Source organism: Polypterus senegalus, chromosome 11 (genome assembly GCF_016835505.1).
Source record: "Polypterus senegalus isolate Bchr_013 chromosome 11, ASM1683550v1, whole genome shotgun sequence".
NCBI lineage: Eukaryota > Metazoa > Chordata > Cladistia > Polypteriformes > Polypteridae > Polypterus > Polypterus senegalus.
This window is the reverse complement of record NC_053164.1, coordinates 46,732,549-46,757,409: the sequence shown is the minus strand read 5'-3', so window position 1 is coordinate 46,757,409 and position 24,861 is coordinate 46,732,549. Positions and strand designations below refer to the sequence as shown.

Genomic DNA, 24,861 nt, shown 5'->3' with positions numbered 1-24,861 from the left:
TTATAATGCTCAAGATCTGCCAGTAGTGGGCAGCATTGTAACAGTTTAGAGTGAGACCAGTTACTGTAAGTCTGGTACAGTATCTAGTTTCTTTCGGAAAGCATACTGTACATTATACTTCTTGCTATTGGTATTTAATGTTTAGCATTTATCTGTTATGACTTTATTTCTTTTTCCTGATATGTTGAAAGAAATTTCAGTCCTTGCTTTAATACAGACTGTTAATATGTTATAGATTGATTACTTTTTTTCCAGAGCTTTATTGAAAAGCATTAAAGCTTTCATTGTACACAGCTGTTTATCTGCTTTGATGTAATTGTCTAAAAGCTGCCTTCAAGTTCTGTTGTCCAGGTGTACATGGAAAGGTTGATCTGGTAGCCATGTTGTGTTGTTTGAATATCTGTTACAAGTGAATGCTTTTAAATAACATTATTTCTTAATATATTTTGTTTGTTATGTATGTTTGCGTATAAACTGTATTTGGAATTGTACTTAAGTGGCTTTCATAGCTCTTTCACAATCGTGCAGATTATTGTAACCTTTACTTTCAAACAATTTCTTTACTCTTGTGAACAACACATTTTAGCATTAAAATATTTTCTTTTAAATGAAACATGCAATTTTATTTTGTGTGATGAGATTGATCTGTGGGTAAAATGCATTCCACCTAGTCTATTTTCTAGTCTTTTCTAGTTCTTTAGTCTATATTATATATTAAATGAGTAGAAGGATTAATATGCCTACCTAGCCTGACTTAAACAAGACCAAAGGAAAAGTTGTGGAAAACAATGGGCCAGTTAACTCCACATACCTTATTTCCTATTCAGGTGTCCACCCATTTACTTCAGCCGCTGAATCCAGCTTTAGGGTCACTAGAGGTAAGGGTTGTCCTGGTTGTATTGAATACAGAGTAGACACAAGCACTGAACGGGCTCTGTCCATCTCAGGACACACTCACACAGACCCACAGTCACTTACACCATACCTGCTAAGTGTTGCAAGATAACCTAGTATGTGAGTTGTGGAAGTACTTTTAAGAAAAACAAATGCACTACATTGTTATCTAGATTTGTAAATTTTGAAGACTCTTTGTGACAAAAGTACTTTAAAATATTGGAAATTTATGCCATACAAGGAAGAGCAGCAGTTTGCAAATCTGGGGCATTTATAATTATGATAAGCTAAAGGAATTAAACATCTTTATTCTTGAAAACATAAGGCTTTGTGAGAACGTAATCCTGGTGTCAATTCTGGCAACAAAAACCAATGAGTACTCATTCAGAAGTTCAAAGTGTACCAAGGAAGGAGATAATTTTAGACTGTGTATACCAAAGAGAGGGTTGTCTGTCTGACATCTCATGCTTGTCAAACTATGACATAACAGAAAAAAGAAAATAAAAGGGCAAAGATTGAGCCTGAGCTTGTCGTTCCTAAAAAGACTTCATATAGGTACTAGCACTGTTAGGCATCATGTTGTTGGGTGTCAGAATGCATCAATCTCACCATACTTTGGAAATACAAAACTGTCCACAAAATCTGCATAATGTCATTTAATTTGTCAATTCCTGCAATTCCTATTTGTGTACTGTGAAATCCTCAAGGCAATGAAATCCAACAACAGCAGTTATTAAATTTGATGTTCAATTCAACTACAAGTTTTGCAATTTGCCGTGGACTCTGTCAAACTAAAGCAGTGGCTTATAAAACTTTTAAAAAGAATCAAAATAAAGCAAGATACAGGGGTAATATGCTGACCAAATATGTTTTATGGTCTGAATGAACCACTCATGTTTATATTAGATTAGATAAACTTTATTAATAATAAAAAGCAAGAATACAGACTCACAGAACAGATAATGCATCCGATCAATCCTTTGATACATAATAAATTAATTTAGCAAGTACATTTGTGAAGCATCTTCTGTAACCCATTTGTGTGTCCATGTTTATAATGTCTAAAAGATTTTAAGGCGACAACTGTTTCCACTCTGTTTACTCTATTCATAATTTTATACACATTTGCAGTGTCTTGCAAAAGTATTCATCTCCTTCAGTGTTTGTCCTGCTTAATTGTATTACAACCTGGAATAAAAATGGATTTTTTGGGTTGTTAGAACTATTTGATTTGCACATCACGCCAATCACTTTGAAGGTGCAAAATATTTATTGTTGTTGACGCAAAAAATAATTAAGACAAAAAAAAAACAAAAAGAAAAACCAACTGAAACACTTGAGTGTGTGTATAGGTATCACACCCACCAGTCAATACTTTGTTCAGCCACCATTTGCCTCAAGGCAAAACCACTCCAGCTCCTTTAAGTTAGATGGGTTGTGTTGGTATACAGCAATTTTCAAGTCAAGCCACAGATTCCTAAATGGATTGAGGTCTGGGCTTTGTCTAGGCCATTTTAAGACATAAACCAATCCAGTTTAACTTTAGCAGTATGTTTATGTGCTGGGGTCCCCAACTTCAGTCCTGAAGGGCCCCAGTGGCTGCAGGTTTTCATTCTAACCTTTTTCTTAATTAGTGACCTGTTTTTGCTACTAATTAACTTTTTTTAATTAATTTTAATTGACTTGCTCTTGAAGACTCCCTCCTTGTTAGTATTTTATAATTATTAATAATTAAACCTGTCCTATCCAAAGCTCCCTACTCTGTATAGTTCAACAGCAACATTTACTTTTAGCTCAGTGTTTTACAAGAATTCAAAAAACAAATCAGAATTACAAATAAAAATGGAAAAAAGTAACTTACAAAAATAATTAAACTGAAATAGAAACTTAAACAGTTCAGAAGATAGAATTCTTAAGAATACATTAATTTTTTGTTGCCTAAACTCATTTTTCATCCTCCTTCATAAACTTCCAAGGTTTCAAAGGCCAGATATAAGTATTTGGACAGTGACACAATTTTCATAATTTTGCCTCTGTACGCCACACAATGGATTTGAAACTAAGCAACCATTATGTGATTGAAGTGTAGACTTTCAGCTTTAATCTAAGGTGTTTACCAAAAATATCATATGAGCCACCTCCACATTTCCAGGGCTTTAAATGTATCTGGACAAACTATCATCATCATAAATATGATAATTTTTAATGTTTGGTTTAAAATCCTTTACAATCAATGAATGCCTGAAGCATGGAACCCATGGCCATTTCCAAGTCCAAGGTTTCTACCCTTATCATAACTTGCCAGACCTTTACTGCAGCTGTCTTCAGTTGCTGCTTGTTCATTGGACTTTCTGCTACCAGTTTTGTATTCAGTACGTGAAATACATGTTCGGTTCTGTTGAGGTCAGTTGATTGTCTTGGCCTTTGAAGAACATTCCACTGCTTTGTGTTTGAAAAGCACTTTGGTTTGCTTTTGCAGTTTGTTTTGGCTCATTGTCCATCTGTATTGTGAAGCTTCGTTCTGTCAGTTTTACAGCATATGGCTGAATCTGAGCAGATAGTATAGCACTATACGCTTCAGAATTCATCCTGCTACTTCTGCCCGCAGTCTTAACATCAATAAACACTAGTGATTGACTTCCATTGACAGCCATGCCTGATCATGCCATAATACTGCCTCCACCATGTTTCACAAATGATGTGGTATTAACTAGATCATGAGCCGTTACTTCTCTTCTTAATACTTTTTCCAGCATTCTGGTATATATTGATCTTGGTTTCCTTTGTACAAAGAAAATTGTTTCAGAACTGGACAGACTTTTAAAAAATGTTTCTGGCAAAGTCTAATCTGTCCTTCCTATGCTTGAGGTTTACCAGTGGTTTGCACCTTACAGTAAACTCTCTTTACTTTCATGAAGTGTTCTCTTGATAGTAGACTTTGGCAATGATGGGTTTACCTCCTGGTGAGTGTTCTTGGTTTGGCTAAATGTTGTGAAGGGGTTCTTCTTTACCAAGGACAGAATTCTTCAATCATCTAGAATGGTTGTTGTCTGTGCTTTTCCAGACCTTCTGATATCGCTGAGTTCACCAGTGTGTTTCTTCTTTTTTAAGAATGTAGCAAGTGGTTGATTTGGCCACTCCTTGTGTTTCTGCTATCTCTCTAACTAGTTTGTTTTGTTTTCTCTGCCTAATTATGGGCTGTTTTTACTTGCATGGACAGCTCATTGGACCTCATGTTGAGAGTTCACAGTGACAGTTTCCAAATGCAAATTCCACACTTGGAATCAATTCCAGACCTTTTACCCACTTAATAATTAATGAAATAATGAAGGAACTACTCCCACCTAGCTATGGAACAGCTTGTCAGTGCAATGTCCAGATAGAGGCATTTCAAATCCCATTTGCAATTAATAGGTATACCCCAAATGGCTGATAAATATATCCCTCATAAATACATGCCCTCTATCTACACCAAACTGTGACCTACACAATAAAATGTAATCTTCTCAGTCTTACCTGGGGGCTGCCATGTAGTTTGGGTGGTGTGATGGTAACTAATGACTGTTGCATTTCATATGTCATTTTTATATTTATTTAACAGGCAAACATGGCTTGGACCCATCTGAGGCTGTAAGCATGGTGCAGCATATAGTTTCCCAGTGTCCTGCTCTTGAATTCGTTGGCCTTATGACAATTGGACAGTATGGGCACGATCTCAGTGAAGGACCCAATCCAGACTTTCAGGTATTTAGCTGTTGGTATATATGTTTTAATCACTCTGTTCCTTATGTCATATTTTTCTTGCATGTTGTATTTAGTTTTTATTTTTGACATTCATTATCTCCTTTGAATTTTGTGTACTTTTCATAACATAACACTTTAGATGCTCCTCTTTGCTGAACATTTCTTGGATTTCATTTGAGCTTTTCTTCATTTCAATGAGTACTACTTACTTTTAGTACAATTAACTATTTTCTGACAAGTAGTATCTATTTAAATATTTAGGTCTTGTTAGAAAATTGAAGCACTGATAATTGATTTGTGTAGTTGAACAAGTGTAGGTTTGAAACATGCTCTGTTATTTCATTTGGTTTTTAGTGTTGTGAACTATGTAACATAAGTCCATCTGCTAGTCTAGGGGTGACTGACCCCATCAAATAAACTAGAAGTACAGTATTAATTAATGCATCTCTTCTGCGGCAGCTCATAGTCAGCCTTCATGTTTGTTTAAAACAAGTAAGGACTCTTCAAAGTGGAAATGGCAAGCGATGAATAGTTTATTGAATTAATGGAATAAACAGCTCTTCTGACACCTCAGTATCTGTTCTGGGATGTTGAAATAATCACTCCTCTCCAGTTTCATTAGACTAGTTTGTTTGCTGTTCATATTTGTGATGGTCATGTTTTTACTATAGATGCTTCTGTTGAAAAGGAGAGAAGTTTGCGATACCCTGAAACTTCCTCTTGACAAGGTTGAACTAAGCATGGGCATGTCGATGGATTTTGAACATGCGGTGAGCCACTTTCTCTTCCAATTTGTAGTTCTATTTTTTTAAGACCTGCCCTTAAATTCCATTGAAAGTTGCTAATTTTTACTGTCTTTCATATTGTTATGTTGGTGTTTTTTTCAGAAACAGTATTTTTAAAATGTCAATATTGTTCATGTTAAATCAATACTGTAATAAATATGTTAAGAAATTTGTTGTAGCAGCAGCCCTCTTTGCACCTTAAAAATATAGCCTCTACAGACCAAAGCTTTATGAAATGTTAATATATGAGAATTTACTTGTGTTCACAATATACATTTTAGTTTTCTTTTTTTCATCTGCACATATTATACAAAATATGCTATGCATTTAGGGCATCATCCATTCAGCCATCCTTTGTCTTACCTGATTATCAAATTTAGATTCTAACTGAGCATCATGATTCATAGAAAACATTCCAGATGTTTACTGTGGATCTTTAAAAGCAAAAATATAAATTAATAAAATGTGAATGGTGTATTTGTGCTTTACTTAACATTACATGTTTTCATTTATATATATATTCTTTGAGTCTTTGCTTTTAGGTGATGAATTTCGTTTTCTGTTTGTTTTGTATGTGTATTTCTCCCATTACCCAGATTGAAGTGGGTTCTACAAATGTGCGGGTAGGAAGCACTATTTTTGGTGAAAGAGCATACCCCAGCACCCCTAGTCCTGAAAAGAAGATTAAGCCTGTTGAAAAAATGGCAGAAAAATTGGATCATTTGACAGTGAAGGAGCAATGAGGCTGGACTTATCCCTACTTTAGGGATCAAACTAAATGCCTAAGAATATGGTAAAATCCGCACACTTGGCCCAGAAGGAACACAGGCGAAGAGAAGAGGACAAGAACTCATCATTTCTTTAAGTTTTGATCATTCTGTTGTCCTCTGTTTTCTGGATAGCATAGTGAATGTGAAGTAATTTGTAAACCATTGTAGCGTTATTTTAACATCTGCTAACAATTTTATCTTCACTTTCATAATTGAGGTGGGACATACTTGATTGAAAAAGCAAGAACTATGCCCTTGGATACATGGGCCTTTAACTCCTTTAATCTGAGCTGATTATGATGTCAATGTCATTATCATTTAACATTTCAAACTTAATGTTCAGAATTCTTTTAGTTTTATAATGTATATTTGATCGTTTTGCACTGTAACAACAATACAGGATTTAATTCGGTACAACAGGTCCTGTTTCTGTATATTTGTTATGTTTTAAAATGACTACCATTTAATGTGAGACCTCTCCTGCATATCAAATTGTGACCCACGGTTTTCTATCCAGAGGCACAAGACCATTATTCTTTAGGATTTTTTTGCATTTGGCACAAATGACATTTAGAACTACAGTTTGAACATGCCACTTTTTAAATAAATTGTCTGATGTGGCAAGAGCACTAAGATTAATACTCTTTTCTTCTTTACTTCTTGTTGCTCTGAATTATAAATTAATTATTTAAAGTGCTTATAGATTTAGTAAAAGGCTAAAAAAAGTATAATGATTTTGGAATAATTACTTATTAGTTTTGTGAATTTACTATATTCCATCAGTTTCATAACGTTGAATGTTCATTTGATTACTTTCTAAGTGAAGCTAGCAGTGACTTCATGTTTCTTGAGGTTATTATTTCACACCTAAATACTTTTCATCCTAGCTGTCTCTTTATCTAATTATTATTAGCTGTTTCATCATGGATGTGTAAAGAGAAACTGCATGCCCTGTAAAACCAATTGTGACAGGCTTCGATAGGTATTTTAAAGGTATACTGTATAATGCTCTATACTTCATTAGTTTTTGACTTCATTTTTATTTCAGATATTTTCTTTAGTCTTTCTTTTAATGTTTTGAATCTATTTCCACTTCATCCATGTTGTTATCATAGTTTGGAAGCATCTTCTTGTTTCTGGAATATTCAGTTTACACCTTTTACACCTCATTTTAATACAATTTTGGAATATGTTTTACTTTCCTAATTGTCCTCATTTCTACTCCCAATGTAGCATTTAAGTAGAATTTGATCAAGTCTACTATTCTCCCTTTAGTTCTTATTCTTTTAGTTCAGGTACCCACATTAGACCAGTGGTTACCCAAGTTCAGTCCTGGGGTACTACTGTGGGTTTTTACTCCAAGTGGTTTCTTGTAAAATTATCTCATTATTTAGTCTTTTTCTTACTTTGCGTTCAGAAATATGTGCTTGTATGTTTACATGTAAACAAATTTCAGACACCATTTGCCATATCTTTAAATGTTAATTTTATTTTACCATGTTCTTTCTAATTCTCATTTCCTGTTAAGTTTTCTCCCTTAATTGAGAACAAATACGGTCAGTCAGTGATGTGCAATGCAGACATGGGTGTAAATGAAACAATGTTAAACTTAAGCCCCATTTTATTTGTGAAAATGTTTGGGATGAAAACCTGCAACCCCAGTGGTACCCCAGGCCTGAAGTCAGAAAACCCTGTATTAGACTGTCTCAGAGTTCAGTTGAAATACATGTTTGTAGAAAAGGCAAAAAACAAATAGGTTATTCCTAAGGATTGAAAGGATTCATGTAACAAAAATGTTTTACTGGGCTTGGTTAGGGTTCCCACGCCTTGAGAAATGTAGCTTGTAAGCATTTGAGCAAGGATATGGGCTGTAGTCGGGCAGTGTTATTTTTGCCATTATTAATCCATTGGGACCATATCCTGTTGAATTGTTACCTAGCCAAGAATAATACCAAGGCAGCTAAGGCACCAAACAAAACGTGATAGTATTAAATAATAATGGCAAGGGTTTAATTCAAAGCTAATACTGAGAAAAAAATAAATCCCTGAAGTCGCCCCTAACCATTCATGATATGGTCATTCACTTGCAAGCTTTTCTACGGTGCATATATATTTATATATATTTATATTTATGTATATTTATTATATATTTTCATGGCATTGGTAGTCTGAATCACAATCTGATTGTATGGGTGGTTACCTAGCAGGTAACGCTTGTGGTTGGTCTGCCCAGAATTAGGGTGAAACACATGTTGTGTACTCCTTGCATTATTTGACAGTAAACTATTCAACCATATATATAATACCAGTAAAGGCGCACTGCACGTTACACTTGACTTGAATTTTCATAGTTTTCAGACTCTTCCTCTGTACATTTAGCTTTCATTTGCTCAGAGCTTGATGCACTTGCTGTTTCCTGAGCAGTTCTTCTTTTCGCCACCCTAGCGTCCCGCTTCTATTTAGTTCATCGGCATCTTTTCACGTTAAAACTGATTAAGTCAGTGTTTGTGTTACAATTCCTTAGTACATTTTCCTTAAATTTTCACTTAAGCTGGCACTTAAGTCTTCAATCTGCCTCAAGAGTAATTTAAGATATGAAGAGGTAGGGGAAGTGACGGTGAAGGTGGTAGGGAAGAAAACAGTGCCTGTACACATATGCTGCGCGGCCGCCCTGCTGGCTGCTGCTGAGAGTTGATTCTACAACAAAATAAAAATAAAAAGAAGAATAACCTTGGAGGTCAATCGTCACCCCGAAAGCGAATAGTAGACGTCACATAGTATATGTATATCAAATTTCAGGTCAATAGTTCAAATAGTTTGAGAGCTTCGGGTGATTTAAAATCCTGGACAGACAAACGAACAGCCACGGCAGCATATTATATATAAAGATGCTTGAATAATTTCATACGTCAATATGTAAACAAAAAGAAAGTAAAAGAATAAGTTCATATTTTGAAAAAGCTTCACATACCCACTCAGCTCGACTTTTGATCTTGGTATTAAAAAAAAAATAATTACTCATTTTTGATAATTAGATTGGAAATGATTGGTAATATTCACTTTGTGTGTTTGTGGGGGTTTTTCTCCAGGTGCTCCACTTTTCTCAAGTTCCCTCAACATATAAATGTTAGAGTGATTGGCCATAAATGAGTGAGCTTGCTGTGCAAAATAGACACGGCGTGAAAACTGATGATACGCTTTCCAGAAGCACATCAAAAAATAAAAGCATACAATTCTAAGTCAACTTTTACAGTTACTACTGATTTTACTTTGAAAAGTAACATTTTTTAACAGTTAAAGATCAGAGCATAAAAGCAGTTCATTAACAGTCATAGGTTACTCACTTTTTTTGGATGCAATTAAAGCTTGTAAGATCTTGTGGGATTGGGATTTTCCATGCTTGTTATAGATGCAATAGAAGTCATAAGCTCTTTGTTGACGGTTTGTCTGTTAGATTAACTGTTTAATGTTTCCAAGACCAGTCACAAGTGTCCTGTTGTGCTACATTTAATCAACTACATAGAAATAGTAATAGCATTGTTACATGAGCGGGTTACAGGGAAATTCTTGCAGGCATATCAAGCCAACATTCAACATGTCTCTACTCTCCGGTGCCATGAAAAAAACAATTTATAGAGAATTATAGAATTTAATATAATTAATACTATGATAACAAGCAACTATTGGATCATGCAAAATGTACTATGTAAAAGGCAGCTGGACTTGTCTTTTTTTTTATTATAATATTCTCTCTCTCTCTGTGACGTTAGTTGTGTGAGATCCAAATCTTTCTGTTGAGAGGGTAATTTGTGAGAATTCCTTGTGAAGTTAATTGACTATTGACAGTTTTTCCCAGTGTGAGTGTGTTAGCTTTGTGATTGACTGGCATTCCCACCCAGTTTTGCCTTATATTTTGCTGTTGTTTCTATTTGGACTCCACATGACATTTTTAACATTGACTTTTAAACAGTCAATAAACACTGAATTATAGTCTTAGGTGCTCTTTTCTGATTAATGGGGTTAGGAGTGCTTATTTGTTAAACAAACGTCTCTATAAAAGGTAAGTATTTACTAAATTAATACCAAGACAGAGTTGATTTGAGATATTGGCCAGTCCTTGATACAACAGAATTTGTCATAAGGATTCTGTAGTAAGGCCAATGTCTCATTACACAACTTCTAGTCATCGAGTATGTCAGACTTGCCAACTGCAGTTGCAGATCTTGTCATGCTAAATTAAGTTTTGAAGGCATGACATGTTGATTTATCATTAAAGTGTGAATACCTTTATCCTGTGCATTCATTTTTCTCCATTCAGTTTTCCTTATTATCTGGCCACAAACAAAAAAAAAAGCCTATATCGATAACACCCATAGATAAAGCACAACTTAAATTTGGGCAAAATGCCAGTCCATCACAGTTCAGCATGTTTTGCAGTGCCATATTAGTCAGAAGCAAACAATTACATGTGCTAAATTGCAAATATAACTTGTACGTTAAGAGTCATTAAAGTAATCTACCTAATGACCATGGACAAAAGAGTACAATGATAGCGTTATAAGATGTGAAGAAAATGTTTTAAGATACATTTAAGGAAAGGCGAGGGTTTGCATATGAATAATATCATTGATACTGCTTCATACTCAAAGTTGAAAACAATCCCAGAGAGGAGAGTGGTACAGTTATAAGAGGCACTGTTGAGTTGTGTGCTGAGGCTTTGAGCTAGCTGGAAGGCCATTGTCATTTAGGTTTATTCAAGAGCATCCAGAACATTACAGCCCAGTCAAAGAAAGCTGAAGATATCCTAAAGCCATTAGAGGTGTAACACAGTCGCAGTGTTTGATGAAATTCAGGGTTGTATGTATTTTAAAATATTCTATAAAATCACCAGTATGTTAAATTACATTTTTGTTATACTGTAACTCTGATTTAATCAAATCTCTACCCAAAAATATGTGTGTGTATGAATATGTATGTGTGCATGTATATAAGTATTATGCCATATCAAAGGTGAAGGACCATGTTTTGTCACTGGTAATGATATTTTTCCCAAAAATGTTCATCTTGTCCCGTTAACAGAAGATCCTGGCACACGTTCTTGTTTCTGCTCTGTGGTCAAGGAGTGAGGAGCACCTCTCGCTCAGATCTTTCTTTTTCCCAAGTCTTAAGTTACAATCTTTTAAACTATATCCTTACCAATATTCAAACAGTCGGCAATCATTTGGAGAGTGGTATGACAGTAGATGAAGCATAGTACTATGTAGTTAAGGTGTCGGCCGTTAGATGTAACGCAAAGTACTCTTTTAAAACAACTCCTCAAAAAACTTTTGGATAGCACAAAAATGCAAAGTTTTCTCACTGTTTCCCATGAAGTGAAAAGCTGAAATTTAGCAGGATGGTACATCTACTGTACTAGGTATCTGCTTAAAAAAAAAAAAAAAGGATCATTTTCAAATCTCAATATTTAGGGGTTACACCCCCTACAACAAAAACTAAATACCCCAAAATCTGAAACGTACAGTGGGATGCAAAAGTTTGGGCAACCTTGTTAATAGTCATTATTTTCCTGTATAAATCGTTGGTTTTTATGATAAAAATGTCAGTTAAATATATCGTATAGGAGACACACACAGTGATATTTGAGAAGTGAAATGAAGTTTATTGGATTTACAGAAAGTATGCAATAATTGTTCAAACAAAATCAGGCAGGTGCATAAATTTGGGCACCACAAAAAAGAAATGAAATCAATATTTAGTAGATCCGCCTTTTGCAGAAATTACAGCCTCGAAACGCTTCCGGTAGGTTCCAATGAGAGTCTGGATTGTGGTTGAAGGTATTTTGGACCATTCCTCTTTACAAAACATCTCTAGTTCATTCAGGTTTGATGGCTTCCGAGCATGGACAGCTCTCTTTAACTCACACCACAGATTTTCAATTATATTCAGGTCTGGGGACTGAGATGGCCATTCCAGAATGTTGTAATTGTTCCTCTGCATGAATGCCTTAGTGGATTTTGAGCAGTGTTTCGGGTCGTTATCTTGTTGAAAGATCCAGCCCGGCGCAGCTTCAGCTTTGTCACTGATTCCTGGACATTGGTCTCCAGAATCTGCTGATACTGAGTGGAATCCATGCGTCCCTCAACTTTGACAAGATTCCCAGTCCCTGCACTGGCCACACAGCCCCACAGCATGATGGAACCACCACCATATTTTACTGTAGGTAGCAGGTGTTTCTCTTGGAATGCTGTGTTCTTTTTCCTCCATGCATAACGCCCTTGTTATGCCCAAATAACTCAATTTTAGTTTCATCAGTCCACAGCACCTTATTCCAAAATGAAGCTGGCTTGTCCAAATGTGCTTGAGCATACCTCAAGCGCCTCTGTTTGTGCTGTGGGTGGAAAAGGCTTCCTCTGCATCACTCTGCATACAGCATCTCCTTGTGTAAAGTGCCAATGGTTGAACGATGCACAGTGACTCCATCTGCTGCAAGATGATGTTGTAGGTCTTTGGTGCTGGTCTGTGGGTTGGCTCTGACTGTTCTCACCATTCGTCGCTTCTGTCTATCCGAAATCTTTCTTGGTTTGCCACTTGAGCCTTAACTTGAACTGAGCCTGTAGTCTTCCATTTCCTTAATATGTTCCTAACTGTGGAAACAGACAGCTTAAATCTCTGGGACAGCTTTCTGTATCCTTTCCCTAAACCATGATGGTGAACAATCTTTGTCTTCAGGTCATTTGAGAGTTGTTTTGTGACCCCCATGTTGCTACTCTTCAGAGAAAATTAAAGGAGGAGGGAAACTTACAATTGACCCCCTTAAATACTCTTTCTCATTATAGGATTCACCTGTGTATGTAGGTCAGGGGTCACTGAGCTTACCAAGCCAATTTGAGTTCCAATAATTAGTTCTAAAAGTTTTGGAATCAATAAAATGACAACGGTGCCCAAATTTATGCACCTGCCTGATTTTGTTTGAACAATTATTGCACACTTTCTGTAAATCCAATAAACTTCATTTCACTTCTCAAATATCACTGTGTGTGTCTCCTATATGATATATTTAACTGACATTTTTTATCGTAACAACCAACGATTTATACAGGAAACTAATGACTATTAACAAGGTTGCCCAAACTTTTGCATCCCACTGTACCTTAATGGATTTGTTTGAAGTTTTGAGGTTTTGTTAAAGAAAATTACTTGAGACACGGTTGATGTGCATGAAGAACTTGGCAGAAATGATTGACTGGCTTTGCGAACAGCACTGCTGACGAAAATGTTGGATGGGTGACAAAAGATTGGTTGTGTCCTGGACAGGGTAAAGAGACATCATCCTGATGTGAAATGGAAAGTGAATTTTCTGTGAAGTTCAATTAAGAAGCAAAGCTCAATGGTTAGCAAGTGTTGTTTTTTTTTTGCTGTGGAATGCCAGCATTCTTAGATGCATAATGACTCTCATCTTGGTTATCTGTTCTGCTCCATCGACCTCCAGTGACATCACTTAAACCAAAACCCCAACCGCTTGCCTTCCCCGTTCTTCAGTCGCGGCACTTAAAACTTTACAACAGAAACCCACTGTTTGATTGTAGTGCTGCAAATTCTAAGGGAGAAATGTCACTCTTAGTGCTTGACTTTTTAATGCAGAGATACTCTGCACTCCTCACTCTTCATGTTAATAAATCAATGTAACACACAGCATACCAACACTTAATCTACTTCAAGCACTGCTCTGCATGTATGTCACATCAAACTGACGAGAAACAATCCTGTGACCAGTGTAAACAAATGAAAATTGTAAAAATCTAATAATACAAATTCAAATATCACATTATTCCTACAGATTATCTTTTTCAATTGAAAGGAATACACCTTTTTGTAAAATTGTGCTTTTCAGAGGGCATCAACAGAAGTCAATAGGAAAAACAAGAACCGATCCAGTGCAGTGATATTTTACTCATGAGCAAATGTAGAGAGCATGTTCAAGAGTAACCATTTCCAGTGACCTAATATTTTATTTAAGTGATGCCTTTTTCCCAGAGGACTTATGACATTTGAGATATGATTGGTTACATTTCCTTGGTTTTTAAAATTGTAGCACAGGCAGGTAAAGTACTCATGCTGTATCACAAGCTTGATTTGAACCCACAACCTACGAGTTTGAAGTTCAAAGCCTTAACCACTCCACCACACTGCCTACCAATAATATCAGCCATTGGCTTAAATAAAAAAACTGCAAATATTGTTAACAACAACAACATTTATTTATATAGCACATTTTCATACAAACAGTAGCTCAAAGTGCTTTACATATTAAAGAATAGAAAAATGAAAGACATAATTATAAAACAAAATAAATCAACATTAACATCAAATAAGAGTAAGGTTCAATGGCCAGGGGGGACAGAAAAAACAAAAAAACTCCAGACGGCTGGAGAAAAATAAAATCTGTAGGGATTCCAGACCATGATACGCCCAGTCCCCTCTGGGCATTCTACCTAACATAAATGAAACAGTCCTCTTTGGATTTAGGATTCTCACGGAAGGGCTTGATGATGATGATGGTCACGTAGACTTCTTCCTTTTAATCCGTCCATCATTGTTGGAGCATCATGAAGCTTTGAGTAGGTGGAGGTGGCGCAGGCCACCACCACAAAGAAACCGGAAAAAGAAACAGAAAAGAGAGTAGGGGTCAGTACAGATTTTAGAGCCACCATGAATAGTTATTATGATGAATTGAACATACAGAGTATCAGGATTAAGTTAAATTACGATTAAAATGAAGGCGTTATAGGCATGCGTTAAAGGCACATGGATGCACCTGATTAACCGATGGCACTATAACTGGCACCCATTGTCTTACAGAATTTCAAACCTAATTTTTTATGTTACCCCATGTAGTTTGCAGTGGTGAAAAGTTTCAGAGTTGAAGACCTGCGCTTTCCCTCATTCCTTGGTGATGTGTCCTGTCTCTTAATTCAAAAGCACAATCCTATGTGAACGAGCTTTCTGTTTGTGGACTACTATAATTTTCCAGAGTTACTCGTAGTAAAGAGACCGGTGTTCTTTTCCTTGGTTCTCCCTGTATCAGCATGAGTTTCCTACTATAGTCCAAAGCCTTGCAGGTTAGGTGGATTGGCGATACTAAATTGGCCCTTGTATGTGGTTGTGTGTGTGTTGTTCACCCTATGATAGACTGCCACCCTGTCCAGGGTTTGCTCCTGCACTGCTTGCTGGGTTAGAAACTGAATGACTGACTGACTGACTTATTTAACAATATTTTAACCTCCTTAGCGCTGTGTTTTTTCTCCAAAAAACATAAAAAGCTTTGCATTTTTTTGGCTTGAAAAATGACATTTTTTATCAAATCTCATAATTCTACTGTAAAACGTGTTAAACACTAAAAGTACAAAGTCAGAAGTATCAAATGTATAATAATACAAATAATAATAGTGAATAATCATAATAGTATGAAATGAATATTAACAATAACGATGATGCTAATACCGTTTATACTTGCAAAATATGTCTTTTGTGTGGTATATCTTTAAACGAGAAAACTGCTCTAGTGTACGGTCATTTACCTGACAGTGTTCAGCATAACGGTTTGTCTCAACAACAATTCTTTCTGTTACATCAACACCCAGAAATAATTACTATCAACATTCCCTTTTATTCCTGGCTGCCCCACAAAATCAAAATGAGGTGGTGCTGGTTTATTTGAAGCAGGGTTAACAGAAACCCAAACGTGAGCATCAGATTCATCAGAATCGCTTTCTCTTTCACTGTCCGCTTCATTTTCACTACCTGAAGACAGATTCACTTTGTCATCACTGCTGATGAGAGGCTCCTCAACATCACTGCTGGTATCAACAACATGTAAAAACTGGGCTGCTGAAAAACGATTCTTACGAGACGCCATTGTGTGGCTAGGAGAAGATATGGCTACACCAAACAATTACGCAAGACCCGCCTATACAGTTCCTCGAGTGACACTCAAGACTAACGCTTTAACACTATTTTTACAGCCCGAGTGGTGTTCAGGTCTAACGCTAAGGGGGTCAAGCAAAAAATGTATGCATTTTGCACATTGTGAGCATGTGACTGGGTGACTTGACCTGTCAATTAATGTGAGATTTCTTTTTATGGACGTTTTTGATGTTGTTTGCTGTTGTCCAGCATTGGTCCGGTTCTGTCAAAAACGTTGTGTCTTTTCTACCTGAAAATATGAAATTAAATTATTTTTCAGCCACCACTACAAATGTCGGGGGGTAAGTAGCATATAAATAAATTTAATTTTTGATTGGAGTGTTCCTTTATCATTTAAGGGGTAAAACACCGACAGCTTAGTCATTTAATATTAAATTGCCCATGGTAAGTTTGTAGCGGGGCCACATAGGGGTTTTTTGTTTCTATGTAAGTGTGTCTTGTTGAGTGTTTGTTAAATGTGAATGACAACACTGGGTGCACCGATTTCTGTTTCTAAATTGGGGTCGGTGTCTTTAAACAGGTTTGCACTGATGCGGAGGGGCTTGTGGGATTTGTAGTTTGTGTGCACTGTACCAATAAAACCGGAAGAGAAGTATTTGGCGGGACCTTTCGGTTGGACCATTTTCTAATCAAAATCATCCGCAGCAGCTCCTAAACTTTTCAGTTACTGGACATTCATAGTGGAGAAGGATGGTGCTCGGCTACTGGATGTAAGGACAGCAGTGGGTTCTTTTCCTCCCAATCCAGTCCTTTGATGCTCTTGGAGAAGAGGCACAACTCCGAAGACTATTCTTCTGGACTCCGCTGGTAGGACAGAATTCCACTATCCATGTTCCGGGAAGCAGTTTATTGAATAGGAATGTTCCACACTTCTTTCCTTTTTTCAGGACTGTAAATATTTGGTTTGCTCATGGGGTTTTAGTACTTTTTGTGTTTGTAAGTAGTTATTCTAGCAAATAAGGATTATCTTATATTTTTTTGTTTGGTGTGTTTAATCTTAAGGGGAATTTTCCTGGGTGATGTTAATATTTGGGTGGCATGGTGAAAATTTGGTAGGGCTTAGGTGTTGGCCTGATTCTATCCTCCCTCACTTTAAAAACATAGCGGCTTCCTTACTACTTAAATCTGGTGGAATCTTCCGCACAAGCTGTGTGTGTGTTGTGCTACAAATTGCATAGTTAAAATGCAATATCAAATGAATTAGATGTATGACTTCCATTGTTCAGCCGAAGAAGCTCAAGAAGCCATTTCTGTAGACTTCCACTACTTTTTTGTAGGCATCGAATTTGTTTATCCTAGATTTAAATGGGACATTAAAGTTTATTGGTACAGGTCTGCAAATGATGGCAGATTCTGATGTGACATGCTTTGTGTTCTTTTCTAACAGAACAATTTTATTATAGTGTGGTTTCTGTTGTGTTCACTACAAAGCAAAGCAAGGAGACAAGGTTCATCCACTCACTGGTCACTGATTAAGAGAATTGATGCCTCCAAACCTCTCTTCACTCCCTTGTCCAGGGCAGGGGCTCAAGTAAGTGTTGCTATTAAAGCCTATCAAGTCAGTTGAATACACCAGGTTAGTTAATAAAGCCTTTTGCTGAATGGGGACAGGCTGCTGTACTGCAATGCGTTTACATCGTCTGCTGTAAATGTTGGCTGGGGCCTGAAAGTAGCATTTCCCTCATCATCTTGTTTTCCGCCGCGCCAGTTTGTTTGTTTTTGCTTTGGTACTTATAAAAATATTTACAAATTTATTTTTTTCCCCTCAGAGGAAGAAGAATTTGAAGAGATCTACATGACCTACGTTTCCGGTGTTGGGAAAAAATTCTGGATTGGCTGCTTAAACAATAGTTGGTGTGTCTGAAAATAAAATATTGTGAGAGGTTTGGACTCTGCTAGCATAAAGTGATATGAAAGGTTATAAACACATTACATAAACAGATATTCACAGAGACTTTAAAGAAGCATTGCAGCTGAGAGGAGGTCTTGGAAATCTGTCCTTGTAAATCTTTAGATTGAAAAATGTGCATCATTTTATGTGCCATGAGTGAAGCCAAAACAAACAGCAAGCAAATGTTTAAGTACAACTGTACACAAAAAGAAGATAAGATAATTTATGAAAACTCAGACACAAAAGGGGAAAAAAAATCATTAAACATGATATGGACATAGGGAATGCAATGAACAAATGTTTTACCCAAGTGTTTGTAAAGGAAGAAACGACAGAGAGCCCCATGCAGAAGCAAAAACAAACTCTTAAGTTCTAAGATTTTAAAATAATAGAGTCATGTGCTTCACGTCCTTGGTACTTTGAGGACTAGTAAAACCCCTGAACTGATTGGATTTTATCAATTGTATTGAAAGGAATGAAAGATGTCCTCTATAAACCCAAAATAGGCACATTTCGGTAGTCACTTGAGTAAGGAGAAGTACTGGAGGCCTGGAAAGTTGCAAATGTGACGCAGTCAAGAGATAGAATTACTGTAATTGCAGACTAATAAGCCTTAATTCTGTACAGTTCAAAATTATGGAAACTATAAGTAGATTAGAAAAGTTCCTACGTGATACTGTGTGTGTGTACTAAATAACAGAAGCATCCTGTCAAACTACTCTTTCAGCTTTTTTTATTTGAGCAGGCTACTTCAATAGTTTGAAAAAAGCAAAGCAAACCGTATAATTTACTTCGACTGTCAGAAAGCCTTTGATATGGTCTCACATATTGAAGATTAATTCTAAAACTAGACGCTGTAGGCATTAGAGGTAACATATAAAACAGGATCTCAAGTTGGTGAACTGGCATGAGACAAAGAGTACAAATAAGTAGAGTCCACAGACCAGACCAGACTGTTCTTGGACCGCTATTTTTTTCTGATATATATATTAACACTAGAATTTCTGAAGCCTCCGAAAAAACTTGTAGTCCCAGCCAATCTTAAATCCCTTCGCACCTCTCCATCAGCGTCTTTTGTTTTGTAAATGTGTCCATCAGCACAAGCAGCCTGCTGTCCCATCCCCACCTTGATGGAGCTCAGCTCAACCAGAAAGCTCTCCCAGCTCAAGCCAAGGCTCCTTATCTGTGTGTGAGGCTCCAGGAGTTGTATAGGGTAAATAATGCAATATATCGTTATTTGGAATACATGTATTTCATGTGTGTTCCATGTCTACAAAGATCTGGGTAAATGTAGGATGAAAGAAAATGCTAAACACATACCTAAAGCAGAAACTTTTCCATGTTATACTAATAATGGCATGAAGTGTATAATGTGTGAAGACTTTAGTCCAAATATCAAATAAACATGTGCTCATTTATTCAAGAATCTAACCAAAGGGGGAAAAAAAGCATTTGATTTTCATGTGGCTTTCAATGAGTTAAAAACTCGAACTCGGATGTCAATCGACAGGAAGTTTATCAGTGTTCTTGAATGTACAGGAGTAAGAACTGCTGCCTTATAACCCGAAGGTCCCAGGTTCGAGACCGAGCGCTCTGTGTTTTCAGTAGAGAGCTATTATCATTATTATTATCTATACTAATAAACGGCAAAGCCCTCACTGACTCACTCACTGACTGACTGACTCATCACTAATTCTCCAACTTCCCGTGTAGGTAGAAGGCTGAAATTTGGTAGGGTTATTCCTTACAGCTTCCTTACAAAAGTTGGGCAGGTTTCATTTCGAAATTCTACGCGTAATGGTCATAACTGGAAGGTGTTTTTCTCCATTTACTGTAATGGAGATGAGCTTGAAACCCGTGGGGGCGGAGTTTCGTGTGACAGGAAGAGGCCCAAAAAGCGCTGAAGAAAACATGCATTATATAATTGAGAAGGCAGCGAAACAATAAGAAGCGAGCGAGTGACATATACAACCATATTCATGAGTTATGCTACTTCGGAAAACAAAGCACGATGTAAACCTAAACTTTAAATTAAGTTCATAGACAGGCTGTCGCTGGCATTTGTAATTTAGTGCCTACCCATATAAGGCCGTCCGTCAGCGGCAATCCAATAGCAAACGGCCACGGGTAAATATTCACGGGTGAAGGACTGTCCTTATGCAGAGGAAAATGAGATGGTCAGGGTGGTGTTTGGCACAAACTCAGCGAAACTGCGAGACGGGACTTCGGTAACATTAGATACAGCCATGGACATAGCACGAGATGGCACCAGCACAGCTGGGAAACTTCGATGCATGTACACCGAGCGGCTCACGTGAACTGACGCAGTGCACAGACAAAAAGCAACAGTTCCAAAAACGCTGAACAAAAGTCGAATTACACAATTGAAAAGGCAGCAAAAAAATATGAAGCGTCTGATACATACAAGCATATTCATAAATGCAGCTACTGTGGAAACAAAGCACACGGTGGAAAAAGTCAATGTCCCGCTAAAGGAAGACAGTGTAAAAAAACCTGTGCATGCAGTGTGTCGGGTCTCAGATAAAGAAGAAGACGAGCTGTTTATTGATGCAGTAAGAAACAAATCGATGAATGAAACCTGTTATCTTTACAACGATTGACAAACACGGAATGTAACTTGAACACAACACATCCTACAAATACGAACCTGATTGAAAGAAATAATGATAATCAAATCCTTGATGACAGCAACACTCAGTAAAACTCACAAAACAATTACTGTATATTGACAGTCATGTTACGTTATTTTTAAAATGTTCCCTTTTCTTTTTCTAGTTTTTTTAACACACTACTTCTCCGCTCGATACGCGGGTATATATATATGTATATATATACCCGATCTACATACTCGAATAATGGATACTTTATTAGCCATCAATGATTGTTTTGGTAAAGCCATACTCAGTGTATTCATTAGATGAGCGGTAAAAAGTAAGAGCGAGGGAGGATGACTTATTGAGGCATGCAAGCAAAACCACAATAGCACGCGGGCTCGATGTACGAAAAAATATATCTTTTCAAGTTCTATTTACTCCATATGTGTCAAACTCAGGCCCAGGCAACATCCGCCCGCGTGTAATTATATCCGCCCGAGATCATTTTATATACTGTATTATTGTTATTAATGGCCTGGGGATATGAAGCACTGGTAACACAATAAACTACAGATCCCATAATGCAGCGCTTCAGCTGCCTTGCCAACACTTACGCGTCCGCCACCGCCGTCTCTTCAGTCGTTTCCTTACTTTGCGAAGGAAGCAGCTTTCTCAGAGCTTCTGCACTGTTTTATAAACGAGCGATATATAAGAAAGTCCTTTTCCTTGCTTGCCAACGAACAGCCTTTTATTTAATCCACGGGTTCTCCGCTGTTTCATTGTTCATTTATTACAATTTTTATAGTTATTGTGTAGGTTTTATTTAATCCACGGGTTCTCTTCTGTGTTCACTGCGGTGTCTTCTTTCGTTACGAGCTTGCCAAGGAAGCAGCTTTCTCACAGCTTCTCCACTGTTTTAAAAACGAACGACATATAAGAAAGTCATTTTTCCTTGCTTCACCAACGAAGCAACCTTTTTATTTAATTCACGGGTTCTCTTCTATTTTATTGTTCATTTGTTACGATTGTTACAGTTATTGTGTAGGTTTTATTTAATCCACGGGTTCTCTTCTGTGTTCACTGCGGTGTCTTCTTTCGTTTACGACCTTCGCCAAGGAAGCAGAAACTTACAACCACCGAAACTTTGTAACGGCACAAGACTTCAGGTCACATCTCTACAAAACAACCTAATTGAAGCAACTTTATTCACTGGCAGTGCCTCAGTGACACAGTTTTTATTCCTCGCATCCCCGTTATACCATCTAATCTCCCATTTCAATTCAAACGCGTTCAATTTCCAGTAAGGCTCTGCTTCGCAATGACAATTAATAAGTCTCAGGGACAAACACTACAAAAGGTTGGCATTGATTTGAGGCAGGATTGCTTTTCACATGGCCAACTGTATGTTGCATGCTCAAGAGTGAGCTCAGCACACAGCTTAGTCATATTACAACCAGAGGGCCGAACTGACAACGTGGTATACAGAGAGATCCTTAACAATTAATTTTTTACATATTTTCGTTCAGTCTAAAAATGTTTACTTTTTTATTAATAAAATATTCAGACAGTATTTCACCGCTGCGAAGCGCGGGTATTTTGCTAGTCTATACTAATAAAAGGCAAAGCACTCTCTCACTCACTGACTGACTCATCACTAATTCTCCAACTTCCCGTGTAGGTAGAAGGCTGAAATTTGGCAGGCTCATTCCTTACAGCTTACTTACAAAAGTTGGGCAGGTTTCATTTCGAAATTCTACGCGTAATGGTCATAACTAGAAGCTATTTTTCTCCATTTACTGTAATAAAGTTGAGCTCGAAAGTTGTGGGAGGCGGAGTTTTGTGTGACATCATCACGCCTTCCACGTAATCACGCAGTACATAGAAAACCAGGAAGAGCTCCAAAAACCGCTGAAGAAAACATACATTATATAATTAAGAAGGCAGCGAAACAATTAGAAGCGAGCGAGTGACATATAAAACCATATTCAGCGGCTCACGTGAACTGACGCAGTGCGCAGACAAAAAGCAACAGTTCCAAAGAGTGCTGAACAAAAACTGAATTACACTGCTACGCTCAAATAGACAAACCACACGCTGTGGCGCAATAATAGAGGCTTCGCCTCTAGCGACGGCTTCCGAGGTTCGATTCCCGAGAGGGGATGCACTGAGTATGTACGTGCGCTTCCTGATACATTTTAGCCTCTGAGCTTTATGAATAATGGATACTTTATTCGCGATCAATGATTGTTTTGGTAAAGCCATACTCAGTTTATTCAGTAGATGAACGGTAAAAAAGTAAGAGCGAGGGGAGGATAACTTATTGAGGCACGCAGGCAAAACCACAATAGCACGCGGGCTCGATGTACTGTAGTGCGCATCAACTCGATCTGAATTGCGCGATCACATTTGAAAAAATATATCTTTTCAAGTTCTATTTAGTCCGTATGTGTCAAACTCAAGGCTCATTTTATATATTATTGTTATTAATGGCCGGGGATATGAAGCGCTGGTAACACAATAAACTACAGATCCCATAATGCAGCGCTTCAGCTGCCTTGCCGAACACTTACCGCGTTAATCAAGTCTAGCTTATGATGCTGCAAGTTATTGCGAAGCTAGCCCACACGATGCCGAAGAGAAAAGGTGATTCTGAACATAGAGCCTTTAAAAACCGATGGGAGGCTGAGTATATGTTTACTGACATTGCCGGTAAACCCGTGTGTCTCATTTGTGGAGCTCTGAGACAAAACATCAAGATAACCTGAAAGACCTGAATGCAATGCACAAGATACAGAAAGCAGAAGAGTTAAAGAAGAATCTGACACTTCAGCAGACGTTTTTACCCGTGCAAAATCACAAAGTGATTTCAAGTGAAGCTACTTTTATGGGAGACACAAATGCACCAGTGCGACTTGCCCCACTTTCCCTGTTGCCAAGTAATGTTGAACTAAGTCGGCACAACGGTGTTCCCAAATACGCACTTTGCTGATAAATTGAGAGCACAGCGCACTGAGTTCGCATGGCGCTTTGGTGACTTGGAAGAACAAAAAAAGAATTTTCAGTTGTTTACGCAACCCATTAGCTGTCGATGTGGAAACTGCACCTGTGCAGATTCAGATGGAGGTGATTGAGCTGCAGTGTAATGGCACACTGAAGGCAAAGTACGATACTGCATGGCCCGCACAGTTTATTCACTCCATTCCCGCAAAACTGCCCCAGCTCCGTCTACATGCGGCTCAAACCTTGTGCATGTTTGGTAGCACATATCTGTGTGAGAAGCTCTTCTCAGTGATGAAGACTAACAAAACAGCACACAGGACTCGCCTCCCTGATGAGCACCTGCAGTCCATCCTGAGAATATCCACAACACAGAACCTCACACCAAACATAAACGAACTTCTTGCCAAAAAAAGATGCCAGGCTTCCAGCTCTGATAAAATGACATATGAGCAAAGACAACTGAATGATTTGATTTGTTATTGCTGAAAAGAACACATTTTATTTATATTTCCAGGTTTTGTTATGCACCATGTTCATATTTGAATTTGTATAATTTAGACAGGATATATTTTTATGGAGAGCAAAATATTATAAGTTATTTAAGGTTTGAGTTGATTTATTCCGGAATAATATTCTGTCGACTAAATAAAAATTCCTTCTATTTAAAATTTAAATAGAACTTCAACATATACGATAGTTGTGTGTGTGTGTGTGTGTGTGTGTGTGTATGTATATATGTAGATATGTGTATATATATATATATTTATATATATATATATATATATAAACGTGTATATATATATATATATATGTGTGTGTATGTATATGTATGATTATATGTGTATATATATATGTGTTTATATATATATATATGACAGCAACACTCATCACTCACAACAGTGACAAAACAATTACATTGACAATCACGTTACGTTATTTTCAAAATGTTTCCTTTTCTTTTTCATTGCTTCGTTAACAAACTACTTCTCCGCTGTGAAGCGCGAGTATTTTGCTATATATATATGCACCTATATATATGTGTATATATATACAGTGGTGTGAAAAACCATTTGCCCCCTTCCTGATTTCTTATTCTTTTGCATGTTTGTCACACAAAATGTTTCTGATCATCAAACACATTTAACCATTAGTCAAATATAACACAAGTAAACACAAAA

The 24,861-nt window shown here is 37.1% G+C and overlaps 1 protein-coding gene across 2 annotated transcripts in view; it reads left to right on the top strand.

Annotated features, from left to right (window-relative positions):
* LOC120538915 (pyridoxal phosphate binding protein) overlaps positions 1-6,921 on the top strand; it is a 40,095-nt gene extending 33,174 nt beyond the window's left edge. For both annotated transcript variants that reach the window (XM_039768527.1, XM_039768528.1), the window contains exons 6-8: positions 4,496-4,638; positions 5,310-5,408; positions 6,020-6,921. In XM_039768527.1, coding sequence (XP_039624461.1) covers positions 4,496-4,638; positions 5,310-5,408; positions 6,020-6,166 — 389 coding nt within the window. In that variant the 3' untranslated portion in view covers positions 6,167-6,921. The remainder of the gene's footprint in view (positions 1-4,495; positions 4,639-5,309; positions 5,409-6,019) is intronic.
* Positions 6,922-24,861: the final 17,940 nt, after the last annotated feature.